Raw genomic sequence first — 14,698 nt, 5'->3', positions numbered from 1 at the left:
GACAAGGTGCAAGATGGTGAAATGTTAGGTCTCGTTATTGGCAGGGAACAAGACAGGCCAAGCCTCAGAGGTACCAAGAACCTAGCCTTTTGTCGGCCAAGCAACGAAGCGGGACCTGTGGCAGATATATTTCAGCCATCTAGACAAAGGAAGCTGCCAGTGCGGAAGATAAGGCTACAGCTGTGTTTGCCTGATACATCTGCCCCTAGTGAAACTAATCATTGTTTATACAATTAACCCAATTTCCTGGGCTCCCACCACACAGTGAGTCATTACCTAATCATAGGGCTGGCTTACCCAATCGCCAGGCAAAAATCGGATTGGCTACTTGTCAACCTCTGCTTAGCTCAACATTTCTACTTTTAGCTTATTGAACATCTCAGGTAGCAAGAGCAGCCATGCTTTCTGAGCAACTCTGCCAGAAATTAAAACTGCGTTTGGAGATAACCGATTGATTTAATTAGGCCCCTGCTCTCCACAACCGCATCACCTAAGCCAGTGTCTCTCAACCGTAGCCCATGTGAAGAGGTGTGGACTTCAACTCCCAGAATTCCCTAGCCATCAGGCTTTAAGAGGGGTGGACTTCAACTCCCAAAATTCTCTAGCCAGCAATGGCTTGTAGTTCTTTTCCACAGCTAATGGAATGGCCACAGGTAGAAAAGAGATGCAATTTCCAGACCAAAACCAAAATTTTCCTCTTAAACTCTATTCACTGTTATAATCCTCAGTCGGCCAGAAATCCAACACGAAAAGAGGCTGCCCATTAATGACACAGGAAAATATTTTAAAATACAAAAGCGTGACCAGTGACTACAGGAGGCACTTTTAAAAAAAAAAAATCTGAAAGAAAATGTTTAGCCACAACAGAAAGCTTATTTTCAACATACAAAAGGACCTCTTCCAAAAAAATGTTTTTTACTCATTTGCAGACTCAAATACCCATTTTTAACAGGATGACAAAAGAACGGAATTTGCGGTTCTTCATTTGGAGCTGTGACTTTTTATAAAGTGCTCAGACGGGGGAGAGAGAGAGAGAGAGAGGGGAAAAAAACATCTCCAATTATGCAACACAGAAGATGTTCTATTATGTTTAGAAAAAGCAGAAGCACTCCAGCACTCTTAAAAGAGGCGCAAAATACATTACAGAGGGAGAACACATATACACTTGCAACCTGTTGGGAGACCAAACAGAACGTTTATTTTGAAAACAGACAAAAAAAGTGAATCTTTCCATTTAAAAATAAACCAGGTTGTTCCCTTTGATTCCAGCAAAAGCGACTGGCCTTTTTGAGTTATCTCAAAATTTGCTCCGCGGAACAAAACTTCCCCAAAATGCAAAAAAAAAAAAAAAAGGAAAGAAATACCCACTAGATATACAAAGAAATACAACGGTATTATTTCAGCTTCAAATGGTAAAGTATTTTGCATGCCACACTCAACATGCTCACCCCCCCACCCCCTTTTTTTGAGGGAGAAATCCATCAATGGAAAATCTAAGGAAAATCAAGATGTGGGTAAACCAACGTCTCTTTGATGGGGCAATGTAATGCTTGCAGTTTTTAGCTCCAAAACCAATGACCATAGGGTCTCCCGAACAATAAGAACACACAACCCATAGTGAAATTGATTTTTTTTTTGCGCTTGCACAATTGCTTCTACTAGGACTTTTGGACAACAAATCCACTCTTTTGAGTTGCTTCCAGTGCAGCTGGCCGAGAGGCAAGCAAGCAATCTTAGTTAAGTTTGAAGGTCCAGATTTGAGGACTTGACCGAGAGCAGGCTGCATGGAATGATCCATTCACGCCGATATTGTCCCCAAAGATCAAGGAGGGAAGTATAACCAGATGCACCATGTTACTTAGGATCTAAAAATCTGTGTGGATCCCTCCTCCTCCTCTAAGCCCACACAGCCAGAGTCTGATTTAGAGGGATACGTGTTGCAATTATTCAAAGAAAAAGAAAAAAGTGGGACGCCGGCACAAAAGTAATACCCAACCCGTCCCCCAGTGGCCTTGATCTGCTGTCCCAAAAGTCTATCCGTCATCCACTATTCTTCTCAACGGTTTTAGGCAGGAACCCCATACATTTCCCATGGAAAAAAGAGAGAGAGAGAGAGAGAGAGTGGAGAGAGAGGGGGGAAGAGAGAAATAGTGGGAAAAAGAGAAATAAAAAGAAAGGGAGGAGAAAGAAAGAGAAAGAGAGAGAGAGAGTGGAGAGAGGGGGGAAGAGAGAAAGTGGGAAAAGGAGAAATAAAAAGAAAGGGAAGAGAGAAAGAGAGTGGAGAGAGAGGGGGAAGAGAGAAATAGTGGGAAAAGGAGAAATAGAAAGGGAGGAGAAAGAAAGAGAAAGAGAGAGAGAGAGTGGAGAGAGGGGGGAAGAGAGAAATAGTGGGAAAAGGAGAAATAGAAAGGGAGAAAGAAAGAGAAGAGAGAGAGTGGAGAGAGAGGGGGGAAGAGAAAAATAGTGGGAAAAGGAGAAATAAAAAGGGGAGAGAGAGAGAGAGACAGAGAGAGAGACAGAGAGAGAGACAGAGAGAGAGAGAGAGAGAGAGAGACAGAGAGACAGAGACAGAGAGACAGAGACAAAGAGAAAACCTTGCAGAGTCCCACTTCGGTTTGAGGCTGCAGGTAAGCGAGGCCAGGCCTAAAAGGTACGACTCGGCTTCGATTTCAAGGACCTCCGACAGGGAGGGAAATCTCGCATCCCGGCACCCGGGATGTAACACAGGAGTCCTGTCCCTCTTGACTCAGGAGTGCAGCCAGAACTGAGACAAGGTCACGAGAAGCCACGAGGAAGCCAGGCCTACCTGGAGAGTGGCGGATTTTTTTTTTCAGGCAGCCACAGAGCCCCTCAGTGGCAGCAGCCCACGCACTGAGAGCCCAAATGAGCCTGCTGGCCCTCCCCAAATTTTGTTCTTCGGCTGAGAATTTCGTAGGAGGAGTCTTCCCCGCAGCAGCCAGACATGCTCGGTGAGGTATCGTCTATTTCAAATCTAAAAGGTCAGGACAATTAAAAAAAACAAACAAAAAAAAGCAGGATTCTTCCAGCTGGTGTTTTATCAACAGGAGTCGGATCGTTATCTGGGGGAATGGTCTAGTTCCGTGGTGGCAAACCTATGGGACGCGTGCCACAGGTGGCACGCAGAGCCCTCTCTGTGGGCACGCCCCAGTCCTAGGCCTTCAGCTGGGTTTTATAAAACCTTTTCGCTCTAGGCCTCCGCCATGTGCAAAAAAAAAAAAAAAGGTTCAATCAATCAAACTTCAACTTCTCACGGGGAAAAAAAAAGTTCTCGCAAAGTTGGAATCGATTGATTGAACTTTTTAGTCCCACCCAGTCTGCCGTTAACACCGCAGCTGCGCCCACCCAATGGGCCACGCCCAAGCAATTGGCCACCCCCACCCAACTGGCCACCCCCACCCAATGGGCCACCCCCACCTGGCACCCGACGATACCTAAGTGGGTTTTGGGTTGCAGTTTGGGCACTCGGTCTCTCAAAGGTTCGCCATCACTGGCCTAGTTGTTGGCCAAAGTCATTTTAACGGGGTGCGCGCTCTAATCTTAAGCAAAGAGCCGATGCCCTAGAAAGGTATTTTGTTTAAAAACCCCGTTATCCAGCCATCCTCTTCTTCTTTCTGCCTCGCAGAGAGAGAATGATGAAACTTTTGACTTACTGCAAAGCTTCTCTGAAGAACTGGTTGGCCCCGTGGTTATGTTTGAAGACCGTTAGCATGACTTTCTTCATCTGTGTGCTAACGAAAAGTCAGGGAGAGCCAAACTCAGAATGGGTTGGGAGAAAAACAGGAAGGGGAAAGAAAAATAGAACGAGAGAGAAAAAAAATTCAGCAGAGTTGCTAAGAAGCTCCATCTTTTGAACTGATGCCTAGCTCTACACCAGACATGTCAAACTCGCGACGTCACGTGACATCGCGCGACGTATCGGAACTTTTTCCCCATTGCCGGCAACGGGGTGGGCGCCGTTTCTTTGTGACATGTCCGGTCCGCGGGCCGGCAGTTTGACACGCCTGCTCTACACGAAAGGAGAAATTAAACGCACTTCAGCATGTTTAGCCAAGAACGACCCTATTCTCCTTCCACGTGGCACGTGAAGCCTTATTGCCACTGAATTTTAATTCCCACAGCGCTGTACATCTCAGCAAATCTAATCCAGTACCAAGTCGCTTAAGCAGAAGCCGAAGCCTGTTTTAAAATCCAAGCATTTTGAAGGCCCCAATACGAAACCAGCAACAAAGCTTTTGTGCTAAAGGCCGCATCCATACGTGGGGAGTGATTATCTTGTGTTCTGATATGTCTGCCCTGCGTTAGCGTGCTTGGTTTTGCTTGTGGATGGTGGCTCTAGTCCTTATGACTGCAGGACGGTAAAAAAAAAATGCAGTACTGTACTTCCTCATCAGTACATCAATCGTGGAGATGTTGGTTTAGTCAAGAATAAATGAGAAATATATTGAGCCCACCCCTGGCTATGTTAATAACTGGAACATTCAGAATTGGGATTATCAGTTCCTAATGTTGAGAGTTGAGTTTCGTTAAACATCAATAAAGTTTGCCCCAGTGGGATTGGCAGTGCAGTGCCTCAGCAGCTAAGACGCTGGGCTTGCCAGCTGGAAAGCCAGCAGCCCAGGTTTGAGACCTGGCGCCATGCGACGGGCTAAGCTGCCGTCCTGGCCTCAGCTCCTGTCAACCTAGCAGCTTGAAAGCATGCAAACGCGAGTTGATAAATAGGTACCAATTCGGTGGGAAAGTCAGAGCGCTCCGTGACACCATGCTGGCCACATGACCGCAGGAAAATGTCTTCGGACAGCGCCGGCTCGTTATAATAAGTCGGCCACGACTAGCGGAGTAAAATCCGCAGGGACTCCTCCAAGTGAGATCAATTTCTAGCTCAGGAATTATGGGGCAGCACAGCCTTACCTGTTTGCCACAAGCTGCAGGATCTGAATGAGAAACTTGCCCAGCCCTCTCCTTCTTGCTCTGCTCTCCAGCTGTATTTCATAGCTAGAAGTAAGAAGAGAGAGAAATAAGTAGGCAAATACCAACGTCCCGGCAGAGTCATCAACCATCCTTTTGTTTTAAAACCAAAACATTTTTGTTTTCATTCGACGTCAGTGCCTGCAACCGTTTAACCACCAAATAAATATTGAAAGCTTGCTGGGGGGGGGTGTGGTTCAGAAGACTGACTGGGAAGGAAAATAACTAATGGAGGGCACCCAGTTGGCTTCCCTTGCTGTCAAAACTCTTTCCTGGTAAGCAGCCTTGCCAATTCCGCTAAGGATATAGATATTCCTGAATTTATGACTGCAGTTTGGAGTGGAAACCATTGAGGGCACCCAGAGTGTGTTGTAAAGCCTTAGGGGGGCAGTAGATGGAGTCTCAACGCTATTGCTATTCCGCTCTCGTCTTATCGGAACTCCCCGCCTGATGAAGCCGGCAATCCAGTCGCCGAAAGCCCTACCAATAGAGAACTTCCTCTCCATATTCGACATCAAAGCGGAAATGCGAGAACGCCACCGGAAGGGAGCCATTTTCCAAAGCGATTAAGTACCAAGCCCGGTCGTCGGTCATTTCGTCCCGTTTTTCCCGGTCCTTCCACCCCCACTCGCTCTGCTCATACCTTTAGAGGACAAAGGGGGGGGGAGGAAAGAGAGAGAGAAATGAAAATGTCCTTCAAGGCAAGATCAACCACCTTCTGTCCAGGGAAGTTGGGGAAATCTTTCCATAATGATCCTTTTCCAGAAAGGTCTGGTTCTCCATATAGTCCCTGCCGGTAACCCTTGACTGACAATCGTTCTGTTTACTGACCGTTCCAAGCTACAACGCTGAAAAACGACTTACAGCTGATCCTTGCACAGGTAGCCCTCGGCTTACAGCCGCAAAAGTACAGCCCAAAATTTCTGTCGCTAAGCGAGACCAGCCGTTAATAATAATAATAATAATAATTTTATTTATATACCGCCCTTCTCCCGAAGGACTCAGGGCGGTGAACAGGGCAAGAATAAAAAATACAAAGTTACAAAAGTTAAAAAAGAATTAAATATATGCCCACTAAAAACAGTAAATACAAATATTAAAATAACAATAAAAAACCCCACCAATCCCGCATCAGGCCAGGCCGGCTTGTTCAAATAAGAATGTCTTTAGATCGCGGCGGAAGGAGTGAAGATCAGGCGCCATCCGGAGCTCAACCTTCGCGCCAGTGTACAACTTTTCTTGCCTCGGCGGTTACGTGAGCCAATATATAACGGTTAAGTTAGGGACACGGTCGCAAAGCGAATCGGGCTTCCCCGTTGAAGGTGGCAAAAAGGGGATCACGTAAGCCCCGGAGGCGTCGCAACCGTCGTAAATACGGGTCAGTCGCCAATTTTGATCACGTGACCGCGGGGGGATGCGGCAAGGGTCTTAAGTGTGAAAAAAGAGTCCAAAAGTCACTCTTTTTCAGCGCTGTTGTAACTCAGAACGGTCCCTAAGCAGAGCGTTGCAAGTGAAGGGCCACCCGTGCTTTTGAGCATTTCTCCCTCTTGCGAACCGAATATTTTGGCTCCTGAAGCAGAGAGGGTGGGAGCGAACCAGCTTTTGCTCAGACCACAATTGTTGGGTCATGGCTACCCACCGGCCTCCCATTATCCCTGGGTATTTTTAGGGCCTTACAAAGTCTGCATGTTCTTTTTAGTCAGCTCAAAGGCCCAGTCAAGAGTCGCTGGCTCCAAACTGGAGACGCGTTTGCACTCGATGGAAACGTTCAGTCTGCAACGAAAGAGCGAAAGGAAGGAAAGGGAAAAAAAACAACACAAGACATAATCAGGATTATTTAGTAATTAGGGGGTGGTGGGGGGGGGTTTATCTTTTTTTTTCCATTTATATTGGGTTTTTTTTAATTTTATTTTTTTTTAAAAAAAATGTAGGTTTTTTTTATTGTTTGCGTGCCCCCTCTAAGAGCCGCTGTGAGAGCGAGCAGCGGCCGTCTAAATTTTCGACATGAATAAATATAAAAAAAAAAAAATGATTCGTGGAAACGGAAGCATTGCGACGTAAAATCCGGGGATTGCGTGGACGGGAGAGGCCGAGCAGGTGGGAGCGGGACAAGGGCGACGCTTCGCGATTATAAATCGCCGAGGGAGAGGTCCGGGTTCGAATCTCTCACCTCCAAAAAAAAAAAAAAAAGGACGTTGGGCTTTTTACTGACCCGTTTCTGTCGTATTTCTTGAACACGGGAAAAGCTTCTAAGGGGTCTCCCAGCTGTACAAAAAAGAAAGAAAGGCATTAGGCCAGGGGTAGGCAACCTTGTTGCAATGTATGGCAGTGAAAGTTGGACCATAAGAAAGGCTGAGCGCCAAAGAATTGAGGCCTTTGAACTATGGTGCTGGAGAAGACTCCTGCGAGTCCCTTGGACTGCAAGGCGATCAAACCGGTCAGTCCTAGAGGAGATCAATCCTGACTGCTCTTTAGAAGGCCAGATCCTGAAGCTAAAACTCAAATACTTTGGCCACCTAATGAGAAGGAAGGACTCACTGGAGAAGAGCCTAATGCTGGGAAAGATCGAGGGCAATAGAAGAAGGGGACGACAGAGAAGGAGGTGGCTGGATGGAGTCACTGAAGCAGTAGGCGTGAGCTTAAATGGACTCCAGAAGATGGTAGAGGACAGGAAGGCCTGGAGGAATGTTGTCCATAGGGTCGCGATGGGTCGGACACGACTTCGCAGCTAACAACAACAAGGCAACCTTGGCTCTTTTATGACTCGTGGACTTCAACTCCCAGAATTCCTGAGCCAGCCATGCTGGCTCAGGAATTCTGGGAGTTGAAGTCCACGAGTCATAAAAGAGCCAAGGTTGCCTACCCTTGCATTAGGCAAACTAAAAAGATGATGTCGGAAGAGCCATCAGACCCTTGTCCTATATTTGGGGCTGCCACAAGGAAGAGGTGGGTCTTCTGCAAGCCATCTGAAGGCAAAACAAGAACCAACAGATGGAAAACTAATCAAGGAGAGATCTAGCCGGGAAATAAGCAGAGATTTCCCGACAATGAGAACAATTAATCTGTGGAATGGCTTGTTTCCAGAAGTTGTGGAAACCTATAAGGGAAGGTTTCCCCCCCCCCCCAACTATGTGCATTTGTAAATTATGCAATTCTTGGAGTAAAGCCGTTCAGTTAAGTTTCAGGAATCAGAAATTGAGTTTCCTTTCTAATCGCTACATCGAGGGTGCCCAACCTTGGGCAACTTTCAGACTTGTGGACCTCAACTCCCAGAATTCCCCAACTAGCTCTTGAATTCTGGGACTTGCAAGTCCACAAGTCTTACAAGCTGCCAAGGTTGGACACCTCTGCACAGATTTTAACTGGACTAATTTGGTTTTACACATGGTGTTTATTTTTTTTTACAGCCGCAAGGGTGTTGGGAGAAGCTGAAAGATAAAGACATAGCTGGCATCATAAAGTAATAAAGAAGTGAAATAAAAGGGGGGGGGGGAAACTCACTTTATTTGCTGCTTCAACCTTGGCACAGACAGCATCCATGGCTGCCCGCTCCTCCAATCGTTTCTGCTTCTTCTCCTTCCCTTTGCTGGACTTCCTCTGCAACCAGGAGGGTTGAAATGCTAAGACACAACAACACAAACAGAACTGAACAGTTCCCCATCTATTAAGACTTCTTCCACAGTACAGGCAGTCCTCGACTTACGACCACAATTGAGCCCAACCGAGCAAAGCGAGAGAGTTAAGTGAATATTGCCCACTTTAAGATCTTTCTTGCCACAGTCCTTAAGTGAATCGCTGCAGTTGTGAAATTAGTAACACGGTTGTTAAGTGAATCTGGCTTCCCCAATGGACTTGGCTTGTCAGGTCACAAAAGGGGAACACGGGACTCCGCAACCTCTTTAAGTTAAATGCCAGTTGCCAAGCGCCTGAATTTTGATCATGTGATCACGGGGAGGTGACGCGTTTGAAAAACGGTCCTAAGTCCCTTTTCCCAGTGCCGTTGTAACTCTGAACGGTCACTAAATGAACTGTTGTAATTTAACCACTTCCTGTAGGCTACACTTTCTACAAGGCCTGCAATATAGGTGGTCCTCAAGTTACAACCATACGTTTAACGACCGCTTGGTGTTACATTGCTGAAAAAGAGACTTATCTCCAACGCTTCCACTTACGACCGTCGCAGTATTCCTGCAGTCGCATGGTTAAAATAAAATAAAATAAATATAAAATAGAAGACCTTGACCATCCTGTGGATTCTGCTAGGCTAAAGTGAGTTGTCAATCAAAAGCTTCTCTCTATTGAAGAAACGAAGAATATTAAAACATCCCCGATTAAACAACGGCCCCGTTTTATAAGTTAAACTTGCCGTGGATCGAGCCGATTAAAATGTGGAGGGTTTTGTTTTTAATTCTCTTCTTAAGACTGTGAATAAAGAAGTGAATGCTTCAAACTGTACTTCCTAATGCAGCATCGCTTTGGCAAAGCACTGCTGAAGGATTATGCCCTGGGATCTTCCAGCTCGTGGTTATCTGAAACGCTTTTATACTGTTCTGTTTTTTTTGTTTGTTTGTTTTTAATCCAGAGACAGCTCCTCGGAAATTCGAAATGTGCGTGGGGCAGCTTTTCAGAACAAGGAAGAAAATCCAAGAGGAATCTGGGCCTCTCACAGCTTCGTTCCTATAACTTTTTTTTCCCCTGGCTTCTACCACTACAAGCCCGTAGAAATGTGCTTTGGAAATGCAATTTCTTTTTGTTTTGTTAAAATATTTTTTTTAAAAAAACAACTTCTGCCGGGCTGATGAGTCAGCAGCTGTGATGATTTCAAGACAGAAAGGGTACAGAGAAGAGCAACAAAGATGATTGGGGGACTGGAGGCTAAAACATAGAGGGAACGGTTGCTGGAATTGGGTATGTGTAGTTTAACGAAGAGAAGGGTGAGGGGGGGACATGATAGCAGTCTTCCAATCTCAGGGGCTGCCCCAAAGAAGAGGGAGTCAAGCTCTTCTCCAAAGCGCCCAAAGGCAGGATAAGAAGCGACGGATGGAAACTAGTCAAGGAGAGAAGCAACCTAGAACTAAGGAGAAACTTCTTGACAGTGAGAACAATTAACCAGTGGAACAACCTGCCTCCAGAAGCTGTAAATGCTCTAACACTGGAGGTTTTTAAGAAGAGACTGGACAGCGATTTGTCTGAAATGGTATAGGGTTTCCCGCATGAGCAGGGAGTTGGACTAGATGACCTCCAAGGTCCCTTCCAACTACTTCTTCTTCTTCTTCTTCTTCTTCTTCTTCTTCTTCTTCTTATTATTATTATTATTATTATTATTATTATTATTATAATAGAAGCATATGTTTAACCTCCCTATAACCCTTTACATCCCTCAAAAGTTCAAGTAAGGGCACTTTTCTCAATTCACTGCGTGCACTTGGCTAGGAAGCCCCTTCAGAAAGTGAGACCAGAGTTGGCAGATATTGTGTGGAGGCTCTATATCCACTTCTATACAGGGAGTCCTCGACTTACGACCACAACGGAGCCCAAAATTTCCGTGGAGTGAGACATTTATTAAATGACTTCGGGCCCGTTTTATGACTGTTCTCACCAGAGTTGCTATGTGAATCGTTGCAAGGGGTTGAGCTAGAAGACCTCCAAGGTCCCTTCCAACTTTATTCAATTGTTAAGTTAGTGAAGGGAATCTGGCTTCCCCATCAACTTTGCTGGTCTGAAGGTCGCAAAAGGGGACACGGCAGCGGTCATAAATATGAATCAGTTGCCGGGTATCTGAAATTGGATCATGTGACGCTGCAAATGTTAGAACTGTAAAAAACGGCCGTACGTCACCTTTTTCAGAGCCATTGTAACTCTGAGCAGTCACTAAGTTTAGGACTACCTGTGCACACTATATCGTACAGGTAGTCCTCAACTTACGACTGTTTGTTTAGTGACCGTCTGAAGTTACAACAGCCCTGGAAAAAAAAGTAACTTCCCAGCCGACCTCCGACAAGCAAAGCAACAGGGGAAGCCAGATCCGTTTAACGGCTGGGTGATTCGCTTAATTACTGCTCTGGGTGATTCGCTTAATTACTGTTGTGGTTTGCCTAACCACCGTAGCAAAGGAGGTTGTAAAATCAGGCGTAACTCGTTTAACAACCACCCTGCTTAGCCAGAGAAACTCTGGTCCTGACGGGGTTTGTAAGTTGAGGACCGAGATGCACAATTTGGGTCACAACGCAAGCCTGAAAAAGTAGGAGGGGGATACTGAAGTGAGAAGTGGTATCACCAAGTCATTCAGAGGCAGCAACTGGACAACTGTCAAGTGGCAACTGTCACATTTGCTGTGTGTCATTTTGTAAGAACCAAGCAGGGTGCGTTGAGTTTTATCAGCTGCCCGTGTCACTGATATCTGTGCGATAATGCACCAATGGAAGGTGATACAATAAAGGAAATTGCCAAATGTGGTTGGCAAGTTAAAGTGTAATTTTCAAGAAACTCCCCCTAGGCCTGAAGAGAAACATTTTCGATCAGCGTGTGCTACCTGCTCTAACGTATGCCAGTGAAACACGGACACTAACCTCACACTCAATACAAAAGTTATGAGTGGTGCAAAGAGCCATGGAAGATACATGCTCGGCCTTACAAGACAAGATAGAAAGACCCACACATGGACAAGGGAACAAACAAAAGTATATGTTTCCATCAAGAGTTGGTCACATGGCAAGGAGAATTGATGGCTGGTGGACCAAAGCGGTCACAGAACGGATCCCGTTTGATTAAAAGTCTCCACGAAAGAGACCCAAAACAAGATGGAGTGACAACATCAGCAAGTATGGCGGGCCCAATTGGCAAAGGAAAGCCCAGGACTGTTTGGGTTGGAAACCTGCAGAAGAAGCCTTCATCCTGCAGTGGATAAGATAATGGCTAAAATGATGATGATGGATGCGTCAGATTAAATCTAGCATCTATAAAATCAATTTTGACTTTCTTAAAAAAAAGGTTCTGACTCTTAACGTGAAACTTATCCTTCTAAAATGTGGTTTTGCATTCCAGAGATTAAATGCTTCCAAGCGACTCAAGCAAACCCAACAAAGGCCTCTCCCATCGGCAAGCTAGAAACACAAGCATTTCACCTGCAGCAATTAAGGTATATTGATACCTTTTCAAATCTTACTGCTGTATGAGCCATCTGGATCCGGAAAGTGTACAACGATAACAAACAGATGGAAGCAGTGCCCTAATTCAAAAAGACACCTGGCCCATTTGCAAAGATCTTTCAGTGTCTACAGAGATGAAACAGAAACTAGCAATGAAAAATGTGTGTGTGTGTGTGTGTGTGTGTGTGTGTGTGTGTGTGTGTATGTATATGTATGTACATGTATATTTATATGTATTTGTGTGTGTATATGTGTGTATGTATATATATACTATATATATATATATATATATATACATATACATGTATATTTATATTTGTGTATGTGTGTATATATAATGTATATATGTGTATGTATATACATGTATATTTATATGTATTTGTGTGTGTATATATGTATGTGTATGTATATATATACTATATATATATATATATACATGTATATTTATGTGTATATATGTGTGTGTATATATATAATGTATGTATGTGTATGTGTATGTATATACATGTATATTTATATGTATTTGTGTATGTGTGTAAATATATGTATATATATGTATATACATGTATATTTATATGTATTTATGTGTGTGTGTATAGATATATAGTGTGTATGTACGTATCTATACATATGTATATGTGTGTATCTATATACATGTATATTTGTGTGTGTGTGTATAATTAAAACCTCCAATATCCTCTTTTCATGACCATCCCTTCCAGCCCACCCCATACCAATCCTTTGACTTTGCGATATGCCCCCTTTGGCTGTGGAGGATGGGAACTGTAGTCTAGCACCACCTGGAAGCCAGGGAGTGGGAGAAGTCACTCCAAAAACTTTAAACGGTTTCCCCACCCCCCACTCTCAACTCTGCTGAATATTTAAAACAAAGGTCTTCAAACTTGGCCCTTTTATGACTTGTGCACTTCAACTCCCAGAATTCCTCAGCCAGGCATGCCTGGCTGAGGAATTCTGGGACTTGAAGTGCACAAGTCATAAAAGGGCCAAGTTTGAAGACCTCTGATTTAAAAGGTAAGAACCCCCCCCCACACACACACACACAAACACACTTCCAACCCCAAAGGAAACAGGGTCCTGTGCACGAGGTGGGCAGCCACCTAAACCAGCATAATAAATGCAGACACGCGTTTCTTCTGCTGCTGTTTATACGTTAGTTGTTTCCCCCCCCCCCATCCATCCATCTTTTTTTTTCTGGATTGACACACTGAACCCCCCCCCCCCAGTTTTTCGTTTTCTTCCCCCAGCCCCCTCCCCAATTTATAGCCTGGGCCTCCATCCTTTCTCGCCCCCAGGCCAGGCTTCTCAACCCCATTCCCTGCAAAACAAGCCCCCCCCTCAATACTGACCCCTCTCAAGCCCCTCACCGTTACTCTGAGCTCCCCCCTCCCCACATTTCTGTCCCCCTCGCCATTCCTCCCCCTTCTCCGGCTCCAACCCTGCCCTCTCCCTCTCTCACCCCCCCCTTACCCCCATGGTGATGGCGACCGCGAGCCCCCCACAGCCTCCCCAATGATGCGTGACCCGAGAGGGCTACGAAACTACTGCGCCTGCGCAAAGACAACCCCCCCCCGCCACGGGCGGGATAGAACCCCTGACGCGACGGCGTGGAGGCGGGCGCAAGGCCGGCCGCGCCTGCGCAACGCGGCGGAAGGGCAAAGGAGAGGGCGGAAGGAGCAGGCGGCGCCTCTCCTTAGACGCGTGCGCGGAGGAGAAGCGGGGGGGCGGGGAAAAGAAAGGCGAAAAGAGCGGGAAAGCGCGGAGGGTTAGCCCGAACGCAAACAGGTAGAGGAGCGGAGGCGCGCGTGCGCGCTCGTGTTCTTGGCCTCGTTCCGCCCCTTTTTTTTTCCTAAACCCCGCCCTTTAACTCTAGTTCCGCCGGCGGGAGGGGGGGGGAAATTGAATTTCTTAGCCGCTGATTGGCTAGAGCGAAGAAAGAAAAAAAGATGGCATTTTTTTACCCTTTTTTACCTATTAATTCAACATTGATTAATAAGGGCGGTATATAAATGTAATAAAATAAATAAATAAATAAATAAAAATAAAATAATATGAATGAAAGACTTCCTCAATAAATAAATAAATAAACTAAATAAATAAAAATAATAAAAACACATAAATAAACGAAATAAAATAAAGTAAAATAAATACTACTTGGCTCATTTAACCACACTTGTGTCTTCCTTCCCTCATTTTTTTCCCCCCTTGCCCTTCTCTATGGGTAACTCCTTCCTTCCGCTCCCTTTAAATCTTTAAATCTCTGTTTTTAAATTCCCAAATTAAATAAGTGCTGCCCCCCACTCCAAAAAAAAAATCTGGACAAACTAATTAAGGCAAATTTTAGGAATGTACTACTGTTATCCTTTGCGCCCTTATAAACTTCTGAAAGGGACGTTAATCAAGGAAACATCCTTTTTCCCCCAAGATGGAAAGCTTCTTCAAAAGCCTTTCCTTTGCAACCCCTCCCACTTCCCAAAAAAAATCTGATTTTTTTTTAAAATGGAGGAATAAGACTGGAGTGCTCAATTTCCTTCCAATGCCTTCTG

At 45.1% G+C, this 14,698-nt stretch overlaps 1 protein-coding gene across 1 annotated transcript; it reads right to left on the bottom strand.

The window, feature by feature from the left end:
• Positions 1–2,828: 2,828 nt before the first annotated feature.
• NAA40 (N-alpha-acetyltransferase 40, NatD catalytic subunit) lies at positions 2,829–13,657 on the bottom strand. The gene is made up of 8 exons (XM_081340818.1): positions 13,623–13,657; positions 8,488–8,606; positions 7,199–7,251; positions 6,664–6,759; positions 5,471–5,629; positions 4,930–5,013; positions 3,672–3,749; positions 2,829–2,992 (listed from the first exon to the last, which is right to left on the bottom strand). The coding sequence occupies exons 2-8, from the start codon at positions 8,524–8,526 to the stop codon at positions 2,851–2,853; spliced, it is 651 nt and encodes a 216-aa protein (XP_081196944.1). The 5' UTR covers positions 8,527–8,606; positions 13,623–13,657; the 3' UTR covers positions 2,829–2,850.
• Between the last annotated feature and the right edge of the window lie 1,041 nt (positions 13,658–14,698).

Source organism: Vipera berus, assembly GCF_964194415.1.
Source record: "Vipera berus genome assembly, chromosome: 16".
Classification (NCBI taxonomy): Eukaryota; Metazoa; Chordata; class Lepidosauria; order Squamata; family Viperidae; genus Vipera; species Vipera berus.
The sequence above is the reverse complement of the archived record's forward strand: the minus strand, read 5'-3'. Positions and strand labels throughout refer to the sequence as shown.

What these genes read in the sequence shown, in the direction of transcription:
- NAA40 (XM_081340818.1), bottom strand. Translation starts at nt 8,526, where the DNA reads ATGGATGCTGTCTGTGCCAAGGTTGAAGCAGCAAATAAA. An exon ending in AGGTTGAAGCAGCAAATAAA is followed by an intron (nt 7,252 to 8,487) that starts GTGAGTTTCCCC and finishes TTTTTTGTACAG; the next exon opens with CTGGGAGACCCCTTAGAAGC. An exon ending in GGAGAGGAAGTTCTCTATTG is followed by an intron (nt 5,014 to 5,470) that starts GTAGGGCTTTCG and finishes TCTTACTTCTAG; the next exon opens with CTATGAAATACAGCTGGAGA.